The following is a 24742-nucleotide window of genomic DNA, read 5'->3' on the forward strand; positions in this document are numbered from 1 at the left end:
TATTTCACTGTTGTGCAGCAGAAACTTTGGTTATGTCCTATTACCCCTTTTCTGACGCTACCTTTATTACTCAAACACCTGAGTTCTTGCTGGGCATACACCATCTCATTGAAAACTTTTATTTCCTGGTCTTCTCCTTGGAGGCCGGGTATGGTATACGGCTAAATTCTGGCAACTGGAGTGTGAGTGCAAGTGCAGTGTGCAACTTTCAGTTCATGACTTGGAAGGATTAGGTTCTGTCCTTCCCTTTTCTTCCTTACTAATGTCTGGAATCTGACGTGTTGATGGTAGCCAGATCTTTCATTGTAGGTAATAAGATGGAAGCCATGTGTCAAGGGAGGCAGAACAAGAAATAAGACATCAAATGAACCCCTAAGTCATCCAAAGGCCATTTTAGCTGGCACTTTCATGTAAGAGAAAAACATTTTCTCTTATTTAAAGGTCTTTGCACTTTGAGATATCTTTGTTCAAGCTAAAACTTATATCTTAACTCATATAATTTCTCTTTCTTTCTTATATCTCTATCATCTCTAAGTGTCACAGTGTAAAAGTTACATTGTGAAATGTGATTTCATTGTTATCTTGCAAACTATCTAGTGAAAATATACAAAATTTCTTATTGTAGGCTAAAGTTAAAGCAATCTGAACACTACCAGTTAACAGAGAGCTGGCCTATTTATTACAGATTAGAGATTTATCGATTTATAGGGAGAGCTGATGCCATGGAAATAGATGATATGGGATGAAAATAGAAAAGAGTCCACGACAGAGCTCCAAGAAACACTAGTATATAGGTGATGAACACCTAAGTGGAACTGAAAAGAGAAACATGGGAGAGAGTGGGATTTCTGAGCCCCAAAGAAGGGACATTTTAAAAAAATAGTCAAAAGAAGATTTTTACTAGTCAGAGTGACTGGGGCTTTATAACAAAACATCAAGGCTTGTGATTGGGCTTCCTTGGTGGCTGAGATGGTAAAGAATCTGCCCACAATGTGGGAGACCTGGATTTGATCCCTGGGTCGGGAAGATCCCCTGGAGAAGGAAATGGCAACCCACTCCAATATTCTTGCCTGGAGAATCCCATGGACAGAGGAGCCTGTAAGGCTACAGCCCATAGGGTCTCAAAGAGTCAAACACAACTGAGTGACTAACACTTTCACTTTCTCTCATGAAATGACCCTGTGCTTGTACACACATATGCACGCACACACACACACACACACATTCTTCATTCACCAAAGGAAAACTAACCCTGCAACATATTCCCTGCTGAGTCTCATATTCAAAAATAAACTATATAGAGTTAAAGACAAAAATATAAAGCATAAATATTTAAATTAGGAAAAATGTGTAGGAGAATAATTTTACAATTTGGGGGGTAAAAAATGACTTCCTAATCAGAAAATAAAACCCCAAGACAAAGTTAAAGTATAAGCAGCAGAGTTACTACAAGTAACTGATATAATACATTACTAGTAATCACACATTTGAAAAAGAAAAAAAAGATATGTCATGCAACATTCCCTATCAGACTGGGAAATTTTTTAAAGGCGTGGGGAAAATGTAGTCTTAGGCATTGCTGGCAGAAGATAATTGGCAGTCAGTTTAGAAAGGTAATGTGTAAATCTATTGCTGATTCATGTCAATGTATGACAAAACCCACTGAAAAAAAATAAATAAATAAATTAAAAAAAAAAAAGAAAGGTAATGTGATAGGATGTACACTCTGACATAGCAAATTTACAGACAAGTTCATCATACAAAACAACAAAAAAATCAAGTAACTGAATTTTAAAAAAATGAGCAAAAATATAAGCATGTACAGCTGGCTGCTAAGAGTAGGTTGAGTGGTCTTGGCACCATTGTTGAAGATCATTTCATCATATACATGAGGAGTTTCTCTCTGGGCTCTCTATTCTCTTCCATTGATCTATTTGTCTGTCTTTATGCCAGTACCATTCTATTTTGATTACTGCAACTTTGTAATGTTTTGAAAATAAGAGGTGAGAACCTTCCAGCTTTATTATTATTTTTTTAATTGTTTGGCCATTCAGGGTCCCTCAAGATTCTACACGAATTTTAGTGTGGGTTTTCTTTCAAAAGTGTGATTTTACTATACCATACATTTTGCTCTGCAATTTCCCCCTTAAAGTATACATTGTATTGAAGATAGTTTTCATGTCGGCATAAGGATCTATATTAAAAGAGATATATTCTCTTGAATAATTACCTTATATATACATGCTGTGATTAGTCAATACCATATAGATAACCAATCAGTTTTTTGTTTTCTAGATATTGTGTCAATGAACATACTTGTCTTGGCAGAGTATCCATACTCTGGGAGTAATTACTCGAAGTAGAAATATTGGATCAAAAGGGCAGGCTGGGATGAAAGTTTCACAAAGGAAAGGATTTTGTCATTGTTGTATCCCCAGTGCCTAGAACAGGGTCTGGTGTGTGAAGTGAAGTTGCTCAGTCGTGTCCGACTTTTTGCGACCCCATGGACTGCAGCCTCCCAGGCTCCTGCATCCATGGGATTTTCCAGGCAAGAATACAGGAGTGGGTTGCCATTTCCTGGTGTGTACTAGGTGCTAAATAAACAGTAAATAAACAGTAAACCCAACAAGCAAACAAATAAACAGATAAGATAACTCTTGACCTATGTGTCAAAAATTAAGAAGATATTTGCCGAACTGTGCTCAGGGCTCATTGGCTTAACTACTCACACAGCATCTTTCTCCCTAACCATCTTCAAACTATGGGTAGCTGTTTGATCTAGTCTGGCCAGTGACATATAAATGGAAGACTTCTGGGTGGGGCTTGTGGAAAACTTTTGGTTTCTTAACAAAAAGAGAAAGTTTCAGAAGACACAGCAATGAATGTTTTTATTTATTCTTTCTGCATGGAAAATGAATGTAACACTTTAAGTTTCAATGGCCATCTTGAGTTAAGAAAGCAGCGAATAGGATGATCAGGTCTGCATGCTAAGCAGGTCCAAACAATAGAAGGGGCCTTGATCTCTGTCAGTGTTATTGGGTAATTGTGTCAACCTTGGAATGTCAACCTCTGGACTTCTTCCCTATTTGTTCAGCAATTGCTAGTTGCTTTTCTGTTATTTATTGCCAGAGGAATCCCTAGCTGATTCACAGACAGGTGCAAAATGCATTTTAAATATATAGAGAAAATTAGAACTTAAAGTAACATTGCAACAGTGGGGAGAGGGTGAAAAATGTGGATTTTAAGTGTATTGGACATGACAATTGCTAGTTTAATACTGATGAACGTACTACAGAGAAAAGTTACAGTACTCCCTTTTACCTTATTTGATGCACTATTGATATAAAGGACACCATTATTTAATATATTACTTAAAGAAAAAACTCTTCCAATTAAATTATGTAAAATATGTCATGATATGAAAAGATACGTATGTTGTAATCACTGAATGCCAGAAATAGCTAATATTTGTAGGTACTATATGTTAGGCATTGTGTTAAGCACTTTATTTCATTTATTTTGCTCAAAAATGCATAAACTAGTTATGGACTTTTCCATTTTGGAGATGATAAATAGAGAATGACTCTAGTTTTCTCACTGGGGCTGTCGTGGGTGATCTTGCTATTAGATAGGAAACTGTCAGGTAGAATCTTAGGTATGTTGGCTTTGAGGCTTTCTTGTGAAATTCAGGGAAGCTGTGCAGTAGGGAGTTGGGGGTAAATTTCAGAAGTGAAGGGAAAAAAAAGAGATTGATTAATTGGCTCCTTTGTCTGTTCAGTCAATATTTAAGCCTACTATGAACCAGGCTCTGTATTAAGTACTGGGGATATTGTGAAGCAAAGCAGTCAAGTGGAGAAGATGGATATTATTTAGTCAGTCCACATATATTCTAATGCATATTTTGTACCAGACACTGTCCTGTTGTTAACAAAAACCATGTTTCTGCCATTGGAGTTTACATTCCTTTGCATCAAAATTAAGAAGGTGACTGGTGAAACATATGTGAGCATGCCAACAGATCCACTTTAAATTCACGACTGCAGACTTAGGTGCAAACACACACAGCCTCCATGCAGTGCTGCTGCATTGCTCAAGTGATTTTATTTTCTCACTCTCCCAGGTCATCGTTTCTGTAAACAATGCCTTTCTTTTCTCTCTGCTGATGACATTGCTTCTTATTTCACTGAGAGAATAGAAATGATCACAAGTAAAATTCTGATCATCTGTCTCCAATTCTGAAATGGCCAGCTCATCTACATCTGCACCTATGGACTCTGTATTCTCTTGTGTTGCACCAGATAAACTTGTGTGCATCTAAATGCAAGCCACCATTAAAAAAAATTTTTTTTAGTGTAACGTACTCTTTTCACATACTCAAAAACTTTTTTACTAATTTAATTTACCTCTCTCTGTGCTGTGCTTAATACTCAGTCACATCTGACTGTGACCTCATGGACTGTAGCCTGACAGGCTCTTCTGTCTGCGGGATTCTCCAGGTAAGAATACTGGAGTGGGTTGCCACGTCCTCCTCCAGGGGATCTTCCCAACCCAGGGATCGAACCCAGGTCTCCCACATTGCAGGAAGATTCTTTACCATCTGAGCTACCAGGGAAGCCCTTAGCTCTCTCTACTACAGCAAAAAATCTCTCCACTAAACATCATTATTCTCATCAGCATATAAATATATACTTCACCTGTGAAAAAAACCAAATTCTTGACTACACATATCCTTCTATCTATCCTCCCCCTCCCCCGTTTTTTGATTCCTTTTCCCACAAATCTCCTATCAATATTTGTTCAAACTCACTACTTCCACTTCTTCTCCCTTTATTTCATTAACTCACTCCTAACAGGCTTTGAGATAAAGCCTATTAGTCTTTGTCTGTCAGTCACCAGCGATCTCCATGTTGCCAATTTCAGTGGTCAGTTCTCAGTTTTCATTTTATTATGTCTTTCAGAAGCAACTGACTTAGCTGCACACTCTGTTCTTGAAATCCTTCCAGAAGCCATTTCTTCACTTGAGTTTCAACACACTGCCTTTCTTTGATTCTGTCAATCATTTTCAGAATCCTTTACTATTTGTTTTCCTGACACTTAAACATTGCAGTGTCTCAAAGTCCAGTCTTCCAACTTCATCTCTTTTCAAGTCATATTGTCTCTAAAGGGATCTCCTTTTGTCCTAGGGTTTTAAATGCTGTATTTAGAGAGTATTTAAACTCTCATTCTCAAACAATTTCTCATTGCAAAGTATCTATCCCTGCTTGCTCCCTTCTGATTGAGAATTGTATTTATAACTGCTTTCTCTGACTACTGAAGTTTTACCAGCACTTCAAATTCAACACATTCAGGATTAAGCATCTGATTCCTCTTCCCCTCCTAGGACTTTTCCTCTCAGTAAGTGGTGTCTCCATTAAACCAATTGCTTGGGCCAAAAATATGTGGATTCATCCTTGGTTTCTTTCTTTCTATTTCCAGTGTAAAATTTAGCAACAATCAGAATATATCTTTAGTATGCTGATGTTATTTCATCTACCACCGTCTAGTCTAAACCACGGTCATCTTTTGTCAGTCCCAGTGCAAGACTAGTTTAACTTGTCTTCTTGATTCTTCCACTGCTGTCTTACAATCCACTGTCTCACACAAAAGTCAAAATAAATCCTTTAAAGGAAAAATCTAATTATGTCATGCCCCGGGAAACTCCTCTAACAGCTCCCCATGTTCCTGAAAATAAATAAATCCAGATTTTTTACCAAAGTCTAGAAGATGTCCAGGACTTGGTGATTCCCTCCCATGGTCTGATCTCATTTTTATGGCTTCACCCATCCTGTTCACTCTGCTGCAGTCACGCTGCTCTCTTTCCTTTTCCTAGAATACACAAAGTCTGTTTTTGCTTCAGGGCCATGACACTCCCTGTTTGCTCTTCCTGGGGCACTTGGAATATGCATATGACTTTCTCTTCTACTTCATTCATTTCTCTGTTCCACCTCACAAAGACCTTTCTTGACCATTCTACCAGAATAGCAGTCCTCCACATATTATCCTCTGTTTCCTTATTGTTCCTAGCGTATTTCATTACACAGATATATGTGACCATATGACATTACTTAAAAATATAAATGACCCCTGGTGGCTCAGATGATAAAGAATCTGCCTGCAATGCAGGAGACTCGGGTTCGATCCCTGGGTTGGGATGATCCCCTGGAGAAGAGAATGGCAACCCACTCCAGTGTTCTTGCCTGGAGAATCCCATGGACAGCATGGACAGAGGAGCCTGGCGAGCTACAGTCTATGGGGTTGCAAAGAGTTGGACACAACTGAGCAACTAACACAAGGTGTACATATGACATAAAATATATTACATGTAACCATATGATACTATGTATATGTACATATAATTTATACAGTATATATACACATTAATGCCCAGAACAGTGCCCATTTGTTCATATTAGGTGCTCAATAAATAGCTGTTGAAAGAACAAAGGATTAAAATCAGTATATACAATTTTTCAAATGTGATTCCAGTGTTCATAGAGTTGTCTTTCCCAGTACTGTTATTTACAAAATTGATAAGCATTCTTTTTTAAAAATTATTTTTATTTATTTATTATTTTTTGCTCTGCTGGGTGTTGGTTGCAATGCAAAGGCTCTTCGATGCTGGGAAGGGTTTTCTCTAGTTGTGAGGAGTGGGGGCTGCTCTCTAATTGCAGCTTGTGGACTTAGTTGCTCCGCGACATGTGGAATCTTCCTGGATCAGGGATCAAACCCATGTCTCCTGCATTGGCAGGTGGACTCTTAACCACTGGACCACCAGGCAAGTCCCTGATAAACACTCCATTTGTGACAGAACATGAAGGGCTGAATAGGCTAAGAATTAAAGACTTGAGGTGTTCTAAGAATATTTTCCAAGTTAAAATGTATTTATTTGCATTCTAGGTATGGTAATTTGACTGTGAGTGAAGCTATGAATTTATTCACAACTATGCAACTCACATTTTTTAAAAAAAGTATTTATTTATTTATTTGGCTGTGCTGGGTCTTCTCATGACACTTGAGATCTTTAGTTGTGACATGTGGGATCCAGTTCCCTAACCAGGGATCAAGCCCAGACCCCTTGCATTGGGAACTTGGGAGTCTTAGCCACTGGACCAGCAGGGAAGTACCTCTCTATTTTTTTTTTTCCTATTCAATTTGCAACTAATAAAAATAAATGAAAAAAAAAATAAAATAAAAAAGAAAAAGAAAACCCTCTCTACTTTTTATAAAGGCACTTTCTACCCTCCTCTGCCTTTGTCAGAGGTGCCATCATTGTCACTGCTCTCATTGCCTCCGGGATCATGGGTACCTTGCTGCTCCGGCATCACTGGCATCACCACTTGGGGCACCAGGATGACAGGTGCCTGAGCCACATCTTGGGCCTCCTGGGGTGTAGGCTCTGGTGCTGTGTGTTGTAGGGGTGGGGGGAGAATCCAGACTCATGAGTGTCTCCACCATGACCGGGGTTGTTGGGTCATGGGTGCTGCCACTGTGCGTGTGTGTCCAAGGTGGAGTACCTTTGCGGTACTCTGTGGCTGGAGGGATAGGACCTCAGGCCCTGCTACCATGCCGTTCGGCTCCCTGTGGCCGCAGGCGCATCTGCACCCAGAAGGTCAGTGTTATGTGCACTTGTTCTCCCGAGGCTGCCAGCTTGTGTGGGGCTGCGGGCTCAGCCACCAAGTCTGGTGACCCAGAATTGCAGCCCCGGCTACCAGTGTTCTCCTGGCTTTGCCTCCACTATGCGTGTCCCAGCCCACCCACCTTTAACGGACAGCTGTGTGAAATCCTCTGACGTCCTGGTGTGTTGGACGGAGGCCCCTTTGCTGAGATGCAGATGTTTTCCTGGTGGTAGACTGAAGGGGAGAGATAAACAGAGCATCTCAACCACCATGATGCTGACGTCACACCAAAAAGATTCTTCTTGCAGTGGTGGCAGACAGTGGCACTTCAGATTAGGATTTAGAAGGCGATAGGGAGAGCATATTTAGCTGAGTGATGATAATGCCATTGCCAAGATAGTTCATACGTGAGGAGAGGAAAAGTGAGGAGGTGACAAGAGTTTGACGTGGTTGTAAGACATCCAAGTAGATGTGCCCAGAAGACATGTACATCTTCGGATGTGGTATCCCAGGGTGGTGCTGTGTTCTTATTGTAACCCTGTCAGATAGCACATGGTTCATTTCCTTCCATTCTGGGCATTGTTAAATCCAATCACTTGGTTAAGGTGTCATGTGCCATACTTCTTGTCTGCGAGTTTATTTTTTGCTTTATAACTAATATTTTACGGGGATACTATCAGACTGTATAAATGTCCTGCTGTGTGCTTAGTCACTCAGTCATGTCTGACTCTTTGCCACCTACCTACTTTCTTCTCAGGGACAGAGAAGCCTGGCAGGCTACAGTCCATTGGGTCACCAATAGTCAGACATAATTGAGCGACTAATATACATACCTACTTCTCATCAAAATTTCAATGTGTTTGTTTGTTTCTGCCAAGTATAGTCATGTTTTCCTCCTTTGATTAATGGGTTATAATCTATTATTTCATTATTTATTTTGATGCTCAAATAGTCTCAGATTTGGCCAGTAAAAATCCATTTAAGCTGACTTCTGGGTCCTATTGGCATGCCCTCATTAATCCTGGGCAACTACTTATCTTCTGACCCAAGATATTTCAGGCTCATCTTATAATTTTCCTTCTCTATGTGCTTTTTTTTTTCTTTTAGCGAATGACACTAGAAATCAAGAACTGGGGTGTAGTATATGCCCTTTATTTTTAGGGTGTCTCTACTCCTAGACTTTCTTAGCAAAAGAGCTAGGGAGTTATGTATGTGTAAACATACATACATATGTAGATAAATTGATACGTACTCTGTTAGGCTTCTGATGCCCCACACGTAGACCAACCAAGATGAGGACAGCCACCTCATCTCCAACTCTAATATCACAACTAATATCACAGGAGTGATATTTTATTTCCTTTTATTGTCTTATTGCATTAGTTAGAACTTCTAATATGCTATCGAGCCAGGCTACTTTCTTTGTGAACATTCTTCTCACTCTTTTTGAAGTTATACACCCCACTGTTTTCTATCTTAACTCTCTTCGACTCAGTGTGACATCTGTCTTACCTATCTCTATCTAGTGGTGTTGGGCTGACTTATTCAGAAAACAAAGGAAGAGGTAGAGACTTGATTTTCATTGGCCAATCCAATACTTCTTTAGTGGTTTGCTACATTTTTCAACTTTACTTAGGAACCAGTGCTGCTTATAAAATAAACACAATTAAGGAAAAATAAACAGACAAGTCTAGACAGATGAATAGGATTATCTTGCTAAAATGATATTTATTCTGTGAGGAAATTAAGTTTAATTCCTTCAGGGATTGCTTAATTAGTAGTATATCTAGTTAAAATAAATAAACAAGGTATGTTTGTGGCTTGTCTTCTCATTTTCTTGATAGAGTCTTTCACAGAGCAGATTTTTAATCATAATGAAGTTCAGCTTATCAATTATTTCTTTCATGGATAATGCCTTTGCTTTGTATCAAAAAAGGTCATCACTATAACTAATGTAACCTAGATTTTCTCCTGTGTTGTCTTCTAGGGTTTTGAAGTTTTGTATTTTACATTTAGGTCTATGATGCATTTTGAGTTAATTTTTTTTAAAAGTGTGTAGATTCCTTCATTTTCTTTCTTTTTTATTTTTTTTGGCATGTGGATGTCCAGTGGTTCTAGCATATGTATTTATTTTGTTAAGTTTATACCTATATGTTTCATTTTGGGGGGTTGTTAATGTAAATGGTATTGTGCTTTTAAATTCTGAATTTTACTTGTTCATTTCTGGTATATAGGAGAGCAATTGACTTTTTATATTAACTTTGTATCCTGCAACTTTATTACCTGCAACCTTATTATTACTGCTGTGTGTAGTGATCTGAAAGAATTAACAAAAGAACTGTGACTCATATCACAGGAGTGATATTTATTCTTTCTCATGAGTAATTTTAATTTCCTTTTATTGTCTTATTGCATTAGTTAGAACTTCTAATATGATGTTGGAAAGAAGTGGTAAGAGGAAATATACTTCCTTTGTTCCTCTTAGTGGGAAAATTTTAGTTTTGCACCAATAAGTGTGATATAAGTTGTAAGTTTCTAGTAAATATATATATTTTTTATCATGTTGAGGAAGTTCTCCTCTCTTTCTGTTTTGCTGAGTGGTTTTGTTTTTTAGGGCTTCCCTGATAGCTCAGTTGGTAAAGAATCTGCCTGCAATACAGGAGACGCTGGTTTGATTCCTGGGTCAGGAAGATGTGCTGGAGAAGGGATAGGCTACCCACTCCAGTATTCTTGGGCTTCCCTTGTGGCTCAACTGGTAAAGAATCCACCTGCAATGAGGGAGACCTGGGTTGGGACGATCCCCTGAAGAAGGGAAAGGCTGCCCGTTCCAGTATTCTAGCCTAAAGAATTCCATGGACAGTCCATGGGGTTGCAAAGAGTTGGATGCGATGGAGCGACTTTCACTTTTGTTTTTTTTTATCATGAATGGGTGTTAGATTTTGTTAACTGCTTTTTTCTTTATCTACTGATACCATGAAGAAATATCAATTTCTTCTTTAACCTATTTATGTAAAAGGGTTACTTTAATTGATTTTCAAATATTGAACCAGATTTGCATAACTGCAATAAAACCCACTTGGTCATTGTGTATAATTTTTTTATACACTGTTGGATGTGACCTACTATTTTTTTTTTAAAAGATTTTTGCACTTATGCCCATGAGAAATATTGTTCTGTAGCTTTATTTTATTGTATTGCCTTGGTACAGTTCTAGTATTATGTTAATGCTGGGCTTATAAAGTGAGTTAGAAAATATTTCCTTGTCTATCTTTTGAAAGAGACTGAAGAGAATTGGTATAACTCTTTCCTTAGATGTTTGATAAATTCACCAATGAACCTATCTGGGCCTGATGGTTTCTGTTTTGCAAGGTTATTAATTATTGATTCAATTTCTTCAATAGATGTAGATCAGTTTGAATTGTCTATTTCTTCTTGTGGGAGTTTTGGCAAAAGTGGCCTTTCAAGAAGTCAGTCCATTTCATTTAGATTATTAAATTTGTGGGCATAGCATTGTTCACATTATTCCTTTGTTATCATTTTACTGCCCTTATGATCCAGCATTTCCATTCCTGAGTATTTATCCGTAGAAAACAAAACCACTAATTTGAAAAGATATATGCTCCCTTATGTTCATTGCAGTGTTATATACAATAGTCAAGATATGGAAGCAACCCAAGTGTCCATTGACAGGTGATTGGATAAACAAGATGTGACATACAAATACAATGGACTATTATTCAGCCATAATAAAGAATGAAATATTACTATTTGCAACAACATGGATGGACCTGGAGGATGTTATGCTAAGTAGAATGGGTCAGACAGAGAAAGACAAATGCCATGTGATTTCACTTACACGTGGAATTTAAAAAAAGAGAGAAGTGAACAAACATAAGAAATCTGAAACAAACTCATAGATTCAGAGAGCAAACAAGCAGTTGCTAGGGAAGGGGAATAAGGGGAATTAATGAAGCAAGTGTGGGAGGTTAAGAGGCACAAACTTCTAGTGAGAAAAGAGATGAGTCTTGTGGATGAAATGTATAACATTTATGGGGAATATAGTCAATAATATTGTAATAGTTTTTTATGGTGACAGATGGCAAGTAGACTTATTGTGGTGATCATTTTGTATAGAAATATCAAATCACTATTTTGTGTGTCTGGAACTAACATAGTGTTGTAGGTCAATTGCACTTCAATTAAAAAAAGAAATACAACATTGCTTTACTTTCTTTGTGCATGTGTGCTAAGTTGCTTCAGTTGTGTTCAACTCTTTGCGAACCTACAGATTATAGCCCACCAGGCTCCTCTGTCTGGGATTCTCCTGGCAAGAATACTGGAGTGGGTTGCTGTGCCCTCCTCCAGGGGATCTTCTTGAACCAAGGATCAAACCCGTGTCTCTTAAGTCTCCTGTGTTGGCAGGCAAGCTCTTTACCACTAGTGCCACTTGGGAATCGAATTAAATCTGACTCCGCTTTCATTCTTCTAAAATTCTTAGTGAGACTTAATCTTCATTTTTATTAGAGCCTTCCCCACACTGGGGTTTGTAAAGCAAAATATTTGGGAAGCTGCTTTTGTCTTTGCTTGAAACTGGTTACTCCTCATATGACCATGCCATTGTCCAGCCCTTCAGCCACGTTGAAGCCTGGCTAATTGGCTACTTCTATGCTCTATCCGGGCACGGGAATATTTCCTGAGACTGGGAGCTCTGTGGTCCAGAATGTGCCTCACACAGTTACTTAGCTCAGAGGTCCTGTCTATTACCCTGAGCACAATTATGAAGGTGACCCAGTGCCCACTATCCTGGGTGCCATAAGCCTCCACCCACCTCCTGGTTTTGATTTCTTCCTGTCAGTGGGGCTTCTCTCTCTCTCTCCTTTAGGGCTTCTCTGTCTCTCTCTTTTATGAGAAAATCTTTTGATTTTGTATTGGGATATAGCCAGTTAACAATGTTGTGGGAGTTGCAGGTGAACAGCAAAGGGACTCAGTCACACACAGACATGTATCCATTCTCCTGCAAACTCCCCTCCATCCTCGCTGCAGTGGGGCTTCTCTCAAACCTCTCTGCGAAAGATTTCTTTTTCTTCCTCCTCAGGAGCACCTAGAGTGATTTGCCCAAGTGCCAGGGCTTTTGAAAAGCTATCTTTAAGCAACCTCTGCTTCTAACCTTGAAATTTCTTAAGGCGAAAGGACACAAGGACCTCGCCACACTTTTGAAATAGGGAAGGGAAACAAATACCAGAGGATAAGAATCAGCACAGATCACAATCTTTTCAAATCCTTTTTCAGTCTTGAAGCCAAAATAATCTTTAATATTTTAGTAAATTTTTCTTCTACACTAGGAGGGAGAAAATGCTGGAAAAGCTGAGAGGTATTTTGCTTATTTTGGGAAAAGAAATGTGAACTTGTATGGTTTCAGTTAAGATTTGTCCGTGTAATTGTTTGGGGGGAAAAGAGAAAAAAAAAAAAAAAGATAAAGAAAAGGAGAAAAGCAGGCTGATCTTGTTATTATTTGAGAAATTCCTGTTTTCATATATATATTCCCATAACCTCATATTATTGAATAAAAACTAATGTAGAGGCTTCTGCTGATCTGTGTGATTTTCTTATACAATAGTAAATAAAATGACCCTTCTTCCAATTTCTTCTTTGGTTCTTGTTTGGTAGTCCCACACACATATCTTTCCTGCTTCTGCAAGCAAACATATGGTTCTAGAAATCTGGAATTTTAATCCCAGGATTCAATAAAGAGCACTAGTACTGAAACCTAACTATTCCCCCTCCCACCACCACCCGGGGAGTAGTGAGATGTTGGGAGAATGTGTCTATCTTTGATTCCCATTTCTACGATTTCTACCATTCCTCATGAAAAAATACATGAGCAATATTTCACCTTATGAGAAAGGGATCAAAATGCATAGTAGTAAGTGGTACTAAATGCATCATTTGAGGAAAAGGACCAGTACACAGCTTCTTCTTCTCTCTTTGGAAAATATGAAGATGAAATTTAAAAAGTGGTCTGGATTAGGGAGAGAGCTCTTAGACTTCTGACTCCCCTGCCCTCCTATCCTATCTCCTGTTGGCCTGTGTATTCTCTATGATTGAGAAATCCCTTGTTTGATACAAAATTCTTTCTCACATTCTAAGTCAGATCTTTTGGATCATCTTCAAAGTTTTATTTCAAGTTTTCCATTGTGAATCTCTGTGTCTTGTAATCATGGTCTACAATATGGCCAGGAGAACAGTTTCTCATGCTGCTTCTGGCTTTTTCTCTGGGACAGTTTAGAAAAAAAAATGAGATGTATAGAAACATCTCTGAGATGTTTAAAATACCATGCAAATATAAAATTATATCAATATTTTATTTTCCTACCAAAAAAAGAAATAAAAAGAGAAGACCCCACATAAAAATAAAAAACGAATGGACAAAATTCTTTAACAAGTATATTGTGTAGGTTAAGAATTCTCTGACCAAAAGGACTGCAATGGAAACAAAACTGAGTTTCTGAATCAAGTAAAACTTCTTTCCTTTTCTTAATGACTCATTTAAAGGATGCTGAAAACAGAGATGGACTTCCCCAGTGGTTCAGCAGTACAGAATCCACCTGCAATGTAGGAGCCACAGGAAACTCTGGTTTGATCCCTGGGTCAGGAAGATCCCCTAGAGGAGGGCATGGCAAACGACTCCAGTATTCTTGCCTGGAGAATCCCATGGACAGAGGAGCCTGGCGGGCTACAGTCCAAGTGTCACAAAGAGTCAGACACAACTGAAGCGACTTGGCATGCATGCATGAAAATAGAAACCCACAGTAGGGCTGAAAAGGAGACACAACCAGCTCAGGTTGATGGATGGTTCTTGCAAATTAAATGCAATTAATGAGGAATTATACATACACATGGATGAAACAGCAGGGGGCGTAGCAGCCCAGACCACTGAGATGTAGACATTGAAGCCATTATTTTAGAGCGAAATAGATTCTAATCCTCTTTTTCTCTTTCTGGTGCCCAGCCCCTATTCTGAAGCTATCCAGGAGCCCACCAACAGTTGCCTCTTTAGAAGAAAAAACCTCTTATCTAAAAAATCCCAACGGATTTAGGAGCTCTGTGTCAGGAACTTGGGTCAAAGAGCAAAACTTCAAATAAAAGATGCTCTAAGTACTCTTATCACTTAGGAAATTCCAAGGGGATTTTTAGGAGTGCTATGCCAGGAACCAGGAGCAGACAGATAAACCCACAGGCAGACAGACACACATATATGAAATGTCACCTATCTTAATGTTTTTTTTTTTTAATGTGAATTTTAGAATTAGCATCTCTGATCCTAATGGTTTTTGAGCTAAGATTACATAAAATGTAAATAAATTTAGGGAGCATTGACATTTGACATTTTCATGATGCTAACTTTTAACCTATCCAAAAATATAGGATGCTTTATTAAATAACATTTGTTCAAGTCCTTTTTTTGTGTTCTTCATTGCTATTTAAAAATTTTTTCTTATATATATTTTAAACATTTCTTTCACATTTATTCCTGGGTATCATGAGAAAAATCAAACCCAAAATAAAATCAAAGTAGAGAATCAATGTACTTTGGGATAAAAATAAAGTCAAAGTTTTGACTGTAGTATCTGACATTAAGGTTCAGAACTAAATAAAGGTATGCCTAGCAGTTACTTTTAAATAGAAAAAAAAATGATTTCTGAGAAATTTAGGGGTATTCCTCTCTGACTGTATTTGCTAGACAATAGGAATTCTAATAATCTAGTTCACAGGAACCTTGTAGGTGACCTAAGGCAGAGATGTGCCTTTTGGAGAGGTTTGTGGGTATTGGTTTTGTCTCATGGAATAAATCTCATTAAAACTGATATGAAACCATGACATTTAAAAGGAAAATTGTACTAACAGAAGCACTTCCAGATGGGACTTCAAAGGACAGAGATGGTTCAAAGGGAAAAGGAGATTTCAGAGCCCTCAAACATATCAGCTGAGCATATCTCAGCTGAAAATATATGCCTTTTCTCATGGGAAGTAAAGGATGAATTAGAGTGTAGAATGGATTCCAGAGCCACAGAGAAGCACTCTGAGGAAGCAAGACTGAACCCTAATCAGAGAACTGGTGACAACTGCCTGGTCAGATTTCAGAGTGGCTATGGACCGTGAACTGGAGTGGCCTCCCATGCTCCACCTTTTTGAATAGAAGTGTCTGTCACAGTTGTCCTGTGATTGTCCCCGGCAGAGTGGCGGTGGATAACTTTGCTGTTTAGTTCACAGATCTTCAGAATGAGAGCTACACTAAAGGAACTGACGTTGAGCAGATGACCCCAAGGAGTCTCATCTATACTCGGACCTAATTTAGATGCTGGATTTCTTGGAATCCAAGAAATTTGTCTGCTCCAAATCCTGAGCCATTTGGAGAGGACATGTGTCAACACTCTGGGCAGCATTTCTAGATGGGCCACCAGGTGATGGCCAGCACGCACTGCATGCCATCTGAGGAGCCATCTTGGATACCCAGTCCAGTTGAATCTTCAGAGGACCAAAGCCCTAGCCAACATCTGACTTCAACTGCAAGACAGAACCGAAGCAAATAATGCCCTGCTGGGTGAACCTGGTCAAACCATAAAACCATGAGAGAAAAATGATAAAGTATTGTTTTAATTCATTACACTCTAGGTAGATAACTGGAACACACAGCAACATAGACACACATACCCACACACACACCTGGTTTGTAGCAGAGACTGGCTAGTTCTGCACTGAGTTTCTTTGCTTTTCCTCCTGAATACATAGAAAAACTGTCTCATCATGCAACTGAGTTCTGGCTAATGGAGCATAAGGAAATGTGATGTATGTCATATCCAGGTTTGCTGTATTAAAACTTCCTGTGGGCACCTTTATCTCACTGTTTCATGGGTAAGTATTTGGAAGTGACACACACAAAAATGGCAAAGTTATTGTGCTTTGTCACTGAGTTTTAGGGTTTACTGTTTTAGCAGCTAGTGTAAAATCAACTAAAGACACAGCTGTAACAAACTGGCAGTATTTTATTTTGCATTTTGCTTCTATGTCCATACACGAGATTGATATTTAATTTTCTTTTTTTGTGTGATTCTTGTGATATTAAATGTAAAATGATTTATATAAATATTCTTTTTCTGCTCTCTAAATATTGTTTTTAGGATTGGGATTATCATTTCCTTGAAAGTGTGATGAAATTTTTCTGTAAAATATTGTTATGCTGTCTTTTGTAAGTGAAGGATTATTTTTTACTCCTAATTCACTTTCATTTCTGGTTTATTCAATTTTTCAAAATATCCTGTCCTCAGTTTTGATAATTTGTATAATTTTTATTCCTCTAGAATATTATATTTTTCATTGAGGATTTCCAAATTTACCAAATATATGTTTCATTAATCTTTAGAATATGGACTTTTGTTTTCTTGATTCTATAATTTTGTTGACTTTTATTTTATTTAACTTCTGTTTTTCACAATTTTGCTATCAATGCTCTTTATATATTGCTTTTTTCCCCATTTTTCTAGCTCATTTCATTCATTTAACAATCTTGATTTTTTAATTCATATAATGTTTAAGTTTTATAAAATGTACTTCTATGTGTACTAGATATTTAAACAAATAAATTAGGTATTTTGACATAAAATGTTTTAATTTTCGTTCAATTCTAAATGTTTTGTAACTTTCATTGTTTCTTCCTTTTAATTTTAAGGTTTTTATAATGGAGCATTTCAAACATACATAAAATTAGACAAAATAATAAATGAATCCAAATATACCCACAATATTATTATTTTCATAATATGTTTTTAATAGGCTTTTATCCTGCTCTCCTGACATATGTTCCACTCAGAAAAATAGTAGTCTTTAAAAGTAGTAGTATTAGTAATAGTCTTAAAAAAGCATCATTTGAACAGAAATGCTAAAGTTACCCTCAAAAATAACCCTAATGATTGGCTACCAGTCACCCATGACCACACTGAAAATCTTTCTGGTTTGTAATATATCTGCAAGGCACTTTTATATGTAAAGTGAGAAATCACCAATCCTGTGTAAATTTTAATCCAGAATATTTTTTGTAAATATATAAAATGCTACATGTATATATGTACACATATTCTTTATCTGTTTATCTAACTGTTATAAATCTACTGAAAGTCTATATCCACAATATTATATTAATATAACGAACTACTAGGCTCTCAATACCCAGTTCTAATGTCCAAGAACATCTACGTGCACTCTTGCCTTAGCTATACCATATCCACATTCCGTTTACATTCACCTCCGTACCTCCTCACCTTTCCCATTATCATTTTGAAGCAAAACCCCAAAATATTTCAGCATGTATTTCCAGAAGGAAAGGGTTATTTTTAAACAAAAACATGCTACCTTATCATACATAAACATTTAGCAAAAATTTTTAATATCATCCATATTTAAATATTCAGCCAGTGCAAATTTATAATTCCTTATTAAAATGTCATGTTTTAAAAAAAAAGTCATGTTTTTTATTGGAGTAAATTACTCTACAGTGTTGCATTAGTTTTTGTTGTACAACAACGTGAATCTGCCAAATGTATACATATAACCCCTCCTTCTTGAGCCTCCCTCCCACGCCCCCATCCCACCCCTCCAGGTCATCACAGATGCCATTATGTTTTAAAAGATGTCTTTGAAATCATTATCAAAATTAGGTCTATACATTGTAATTGATTAATTGATTGATATGCCCTTTAAATCTTTCTAATTTTATAGGTGGTCTCTGCTTCTCATTCTGAGACAATTTATTTGTTGGAGAAATCAAATTGTCAGTTTTCCACAGTATGAATTTTGCAAATTATATGCTTGTGATATAATTTAACACATTCATTACCTTCTGTGCACATATAATCTACAATATGAGTTTACTCCCAACTGTACATTTTAAATATTTTTATTGTCAATACCTTTCACCTGAAAGAATGATTCTGTGAGGGTGGGGTCTGAGGTTTGTCATGCTTCCTAATGACTACTTATTGTGTTTATGACTATTATTGACCCCATGAAAAACATGACTTCAAGAATGTTGAATAAGTGAAAGAAAAAATATATTGCTTTCTTATAATTTTAAGGTATCTTAAGGAATGGAAGGGTAGCAATTACTAGGAAAGGCAAATCCTGTTATTTTCTTATTACTTTCTTATAATTTTAAGGTATCTTAAGAAATGGAAGGGTAGAAATTACTAGGAAAGGCAAAGCAAAGGTGTAAGGGAGAGACTGAATTAAAAAACAGACTCTTGAGGAAGAGACGTTGGGTGAGACTTACGGTTCCACAGAATCCGAGGCGCTGGTAGAAAACCAAATGAGGAGAAATAGCAGGAGACATGAATGAAGAAGCTTGCCTTCCCCCATAGTGAGGGACAAACTGTAGGTATCGTGCCCAGCTCCTGCCTTCAGCCTGGTCCTTGAGACCTTTCAAATTTAGCAGACTTTATATGCTATTTGCAAACAAGCTCCACCTAGTGCCTCCAAATGGAGTTCATGTTTGGACACAGATTCCCCGAAAGGGTTGATGCTCTCAGCGATTGCTTCATTAGTCTCAAGGCTAAACTCTGTCTGACAGGCTCTGAGTCATTTCCAGACAATAAAAATTTATGTTCCAGTGAGAATTAACCTTCTTTAACTTTGACAGCAAAGCTCCTGAGGAGGAACTTTCAACCCATCCTTCTTCTTGCAAGTAGGTGTCAAACAGAGCTACCTTTGAGGGTCATGGGATGTGTCGTTATACCAGTAACTCATTCAGTGACTTTAAGGGGACTTCTTGACAGAGGATTGAGTAAGCTGCTCTGGAGAAAGTAATTCAAAAGAAATGCCCGTGCTTGACTAAAATTGCAGATGTTCTCCCTGCCTTCTTCATCCCCATCACCTCATCATGACCCACCGATCTAGCACTCTCTCCTAGCCTTCCTGAAGCTGCAGCCAAGCCCTGCTCCCAACACCCTTCCCCTATATCACTAACACTGTGGATCCACCCCACCCTCAACACTCTCCTGCAGCCTTTCTAAGGCTGGGCAGTAGACACAGTTCACACAGGACACCTTTTGATCACCTGGTGCTGGTGGTCAGAGGGACTAACCTCCCCAGGCCCCACAGGTCTGTAATGATTGGAAAGATAGTTCTAGGCAGGCTGTCACACCCAGGGCATTGCACAGATAGCAGAAAAAAAATTATCCATAGTCTGCCTGTGAAAAAGACATTTACTTGTCCTGGAGCTTCAACATTAGGGATAGGCTTCAGCATTGCTGCTCATCTAGAGGTGGCAGATGCACTTGTAGGGAACATAGGCAGGAAGATGCAGTCTTTGTACCCTCCCATTGTTGCATCCTCCCCTGGCCTTGGCATGACTTGCTGGGATCTTCCAGCAATGAGCTTATACACTCATAGGAAGGCTTAGTTCTGGCAGCTATTGCCCAGAAACACTCCCAAATCTCCTGGTCTGGAGGTCAGCAGGGATTGCAGACCCACAGGACTATTTACGTATTTTAACAGCTGTTGCCTGAGGATCTGGCTTTCAATCTGTCTGAAACTAGGCACTGACTCTGGGAGCAAGCTTTTTGGAACACTGACAGATCTTAAAACACCCTCAACAACTGGGACCCGTCAAGAACAAATCAGGCTGCTTAACACTGATTTGAGACAACCAAGAACTAGGGTGAGGATAAATGATAAGTTTCATCTCGTAGTCAGGACACTCCTTCAATGGGAAAGTGGGCTGTTTTACTTAGTATGCAGACTCAAACACAGAGAGTCAAGCAAAATGAGGAAATGGGGGAAGATGCTTCAAATGAAAGAACAAAACAAAACCTCAGAAAAAAAATCTTAACAAAATGGAGATACCTATGGCTGATTCATGTTGATGTATGACAAAAATCATCACAATATTGTAAAGTAATTATCCTCCAATTAAAATAAATAAATTAATTTTTAAAAATGGAGATACATAAATTATCTGAAAAAAAAAAAACAGTTCAAAAGAATAGTTGAAAAATGCTCACTGAACTTGAGGAAGAATGGATGAACACAGTGAGAGGTTCAGCAAAGATAAATAAGAAAGTGCTGAACAGAAGTCATAGAGCTGAAGAATATAATAACTGAACTGAAAATAGGCTCGAGGGGTTCAACGGAAGATGAAGTGGAGCAGAAGACAGGATCAGTGACCTGAAAGAGCAATGGAACTCATCCAAATAGAGCAGCAAAGAGAAAAGAGAATGTTGAAAGAGTGGAGGCAGGTAGAGTTCCTATGGGACAACATCAAGCAGAATAACATTCACATTAAAGGAGTCCCAGAAGGAGAAGACAGAGAGAAAGAGTCTGAAAATTTGAGAAATAATGGCTGAAAACGTCCCTAACAAAGGGGAAGAAACAGATACTCAGGTACAAGAAGCACAGAGTTCCTTATGAGAGGAACCAAAGAGATCTCTACCAAGGTATGTTATAATTAAAATCAAAAGTTCAAGAGAGAATCTTAAAAACAGCAAGAGAAGAAAAAAAAAGACGTTGTTATGTACAAGGGAACTTCCACTGGACTATCATCTGAGTTTTCAGCAGAAACTCTGCAGGTCAGAAGGGAGTATCAGGATATATTTAAAGTTGTGAAGGAAAAAACTTCTCAGTAAGAATCTACCCAGAAAGGCCACCATTTAGAACTGAAGGAAAGAGAAAAAGTGAGGGTTAGCAAAAGCTAAAGGAGTTTATCACCACAAAACCTGCTTTACAGGAAATGTTCAAGGGACTTCTTTAAGCTGACAAGATACTAACAACTTGAAAACGTATGTAAATAAAAATCTAACTGGTAAAGGCAAGTAAATAGTAAAGACAGTGGTTAACTGTGGGTTATTTGTACTAGCGGCTCAAGACAGGTTTTTTTATGACATTTTTAACTTTAAAAGCAAATATACTTCGTGAAAAAGAATGCTTCGCCTAAGATCAAGCAGAATAAGAATTACTAGGGCTGAATGAACAAGGAGGGAAATTAAAATGTAGATATTTATTTAGAATATGATAGGCCTTTATCCCCCTGGAGGAGGAAACAGCAACCCATTGCAGTATTCTTTTTTATTTATTTATTTAATTTTATTTTTTCATTGCAGTATTCTTGCCTGAAAAATCCCATGGACAGAGGTGCCTGGCAGGCTACAGTCCAAAATCGTTAGACACAAGTGAGCAACTCAACACACACACACACACACACACACACATACACACAAAGGTATTTTTTAAATGTATTATTAACAAATATAGGGAAAAGGTCTTCCTCTTTCTTTTTTAAAAAAACTTTATTTATTTATTTTTGGCTGTGCTATGTGGGCTTCTCTTTAGTTTCAATGAGCGGGGGCTGCTCTCTAGTTGAGGTGCTCAGACTTCTCTTGTTGTGGAGCACAGGCTCTCAGGCATGTAGGCTTCAGTAGTTGTGGCTCCAGGATTTCAGAACACAGGCTCAGTAGTTGTGGCACACAGGCTTAGTTGTTCCTCAGCATGTTGGATCTTCCCGGACCAGGAACTGAACCCGCGTCTCCTGCATTGGCAGGCAGATTCTTTACCCCTGAGCCACCAGGGAAGCCCTTCCTTTTTTTGCTGTATATCTAGCACCCAATTTAGTAGATTCTGTTTCTGTAGATGGAGACAAAGCATTTAAAAATGGTATCTGATTTGCACTAACTCTCTTAAAATTCAGAACAAAAGCTTACTGAAAAAGTAAAAATATCTCCATAATTTTCATGGCAACATAGTTAATTGCATTAGTTTAATACGAATCTGTCTTTTTTTTTTTTTTTAAATCTAGACATAATTGGACAGATTGATTGTGTAATTAAGGCCTACCAGAAAAATAATTTTTGAAAATAATTCTTATTTAATCAGTTATGACAAGCTCACAATAGAGAAATATGGGTGGAGTCAATATTTTCAGAGTCTTCCAAAGGAAACTGACATGGTATGACATATAGGGTACCAGCCTCATACATAGAGAAAATTGTTTCCTGGCAGGCCAAGGATCTTGGGAATTTGGGCGGGGGAGGCTCCTAGAGGAGAGGAATTCCTCTGACTTTGTAGTTACTGCAGGTAATAAACAAGTTTTCAGTTCAGTCATTCAGTCGTGTCCAACTCTTTGTGACCCCATGGACTGCAGCACGCCAGGCTTCCCTGTCCATCACCAACTTCCGGAGCGTGCGCAAACTCATGTCCATAGAGTCAATGATGCCATCCAACCATCTCATTCTCTGCCGTTCCCTTCTCCTCCTGCCTTCAATCTTTCCCAGCATAAGAGTCTTTTCCAGTGAGTCAGTTCTTCGCATCAGGTGGCCAAAGTATTGGAGCTTTGGTTTCAGCATCAGTCTTTCCAATGAAAATTCAGGACTGATTTCCTTTAGGATTGACTGGTTTGATCTCCTTGCAGTCCAAGGGATTCTTGAGAGTCTTCTCCAACACCACAGTTCAAGAGCATCAGTTCTTTGGTGCTCAGCTTTCTTTAGGGTCCAACTCTCACACCCATGTATGACTACTAGAAAAACCATAGCTTTGACTAGACGGACCTTTGTCGACAAAGTAATGTCTCTGCTTTTTAACATGCTTTTAATCTGCTTTTTGAATATGACATAGCTTTTCTTTATTTCAAGGAGCAAGAGTCTTACAGTTTCATGGCTGCAGTCACCATCTGCAGTGATTTTAAAGCCCAAGAAAATAAACTCTGTCACTGTTTTCAAGTTTTAGAGGTTCTTAAAAGTTTAAACCAAAACACTAATTTGCAAAGATATATCCACCCTAATGTTCACTTCAGCATTATTTACTATAGCTAATTATGGATGTAATCTAAATGTCCATTGATAGATAAATGGCTAAAGAATGGCATATTACTTGGCAGAAGAAAAAAAGAAATCTTGCCATTTTGACAACATGAGTGAACTTAGATGTATTATGCTAAGTGAAATAAATCAGACAAAGAAAAACAAACACTGTATGATCTTATATGTGTGTGTTTGTTGTTCAGTCATGTCTGACTCTTTGTGACCCAGTGGACTTGAGCCTACAAGGCTCCTCTGTCCGTGGGTATTCTCCTGGCAAGAATACTGGAGTGGGTTGCCAATTCCTTCTCCAGGGCATCTTCCCAACCCAGGAATCAAACCCAGGTCTCCCACATTGCAGGCAGATTCTTTATTGTCTGAGCCACCAGGGTCAATCCAACTTGTATGAGGAATCTAAAAACTCATAAATACAGAGAGCAAACTGGTGGTTGCCAGAGGAAGGGTGGGTGGGGGGTTGGGTGAAACAGGTGAAGGAGGTTAAGAGGTACAAAACTGGTTATAAAATAAATGTCATGGGGCTGTAATACATAGCATAAGGAAGATAGTCAATAATGCTGTAATAATTTTGTATGGTAACAGATGGTTGTGAGACTTACTGTGGTGATCATTTTAAAATGCCAAATCATTATATATACCTGAAACTAACATAATATTATATATATATAATATATACCTGAAACTAACATAATATTGCACATCGATTATACTTCAATTAAAAAAGAAAGATTTTCAGCAATACTTCTGCTTTGTATTAAATACTAATAAACATTCTTTGAAAAACTGTACTAGAGCAGATTAAAATCTATAAAGCAGTCTTTTTACCCACATTTGCATTGAAGTCTAGCAATATTCATGATTCATAGATTTATTAATTTATATCATGAATTATTTTATTTTCTGGAGTGGGTTGCCATTTCCTCTTCCATGGGATTTTCCTGACCCAGGGATCAAACCCGTGTCTCCTTTGTCTCCTGCATTAGCAGATGAATTCTTTACTACTGAGTCACCTGGGAAGCTGGCAAATTTTGCTTCAAGTCCTAATAAATAACCAAAATTCCTTCTTCTTATTTCTCTGACTTTGGAAAAGTATGAAAATCTGTTTTATATGTTTGTGAAACAGTAAGCAATTCAAGTCAGGTTTGAGTGAAGATAATCTTTCTGGCTCATTTTCTCTACTGGTATGTGCTAAAACCTTTGCATTATTCCATTTCTCCTCTATCTGTCTGCTTG

At 38.0% G+C, this 24742-nt stretch overlaps 1 protein-coding gene across 1 annotated transcript in view; it reads right to left on the minus strand.

The window, feature by feature from the left end:
• LOC122423438 (alpha-2-macroglobulin) overlaps positions 1 to 19127 on the minus strand; it is a 67542-nt gene extending 48415 nt beyond the window's left edge. The window contains exon 1 of the mRNA XM_043440508.1: positions 18979 to 19127. Coding sequence (XP_043296443.1) covers positions 18979 to 19064 — 86 coding nt within the window. The 5' untranslated portion in view covers positions 19065 to 19127. The remainder of the gene's footprint in view (positions 1 to 18978) is intronic.
• Positions 19128 to 24742: the final 5615 nt, after the last annotated feature.

This window comes from Cervus canadensis, chromosome 21 (assembly GCF_019320065.1).
Source record: "Cervus canadensis isolate Bull #8, Minnesota chromosome 21, ASM1932006v1, whole genome shotgun sequence".
In the NCBI taxonomy this organism is placed as follows: domain Eukaryota; kingdom Metazoa; phylum Chordata; class Mammalia; order Artiodactyla; family Cervidae; genus Cervus; species Cervus canadensis.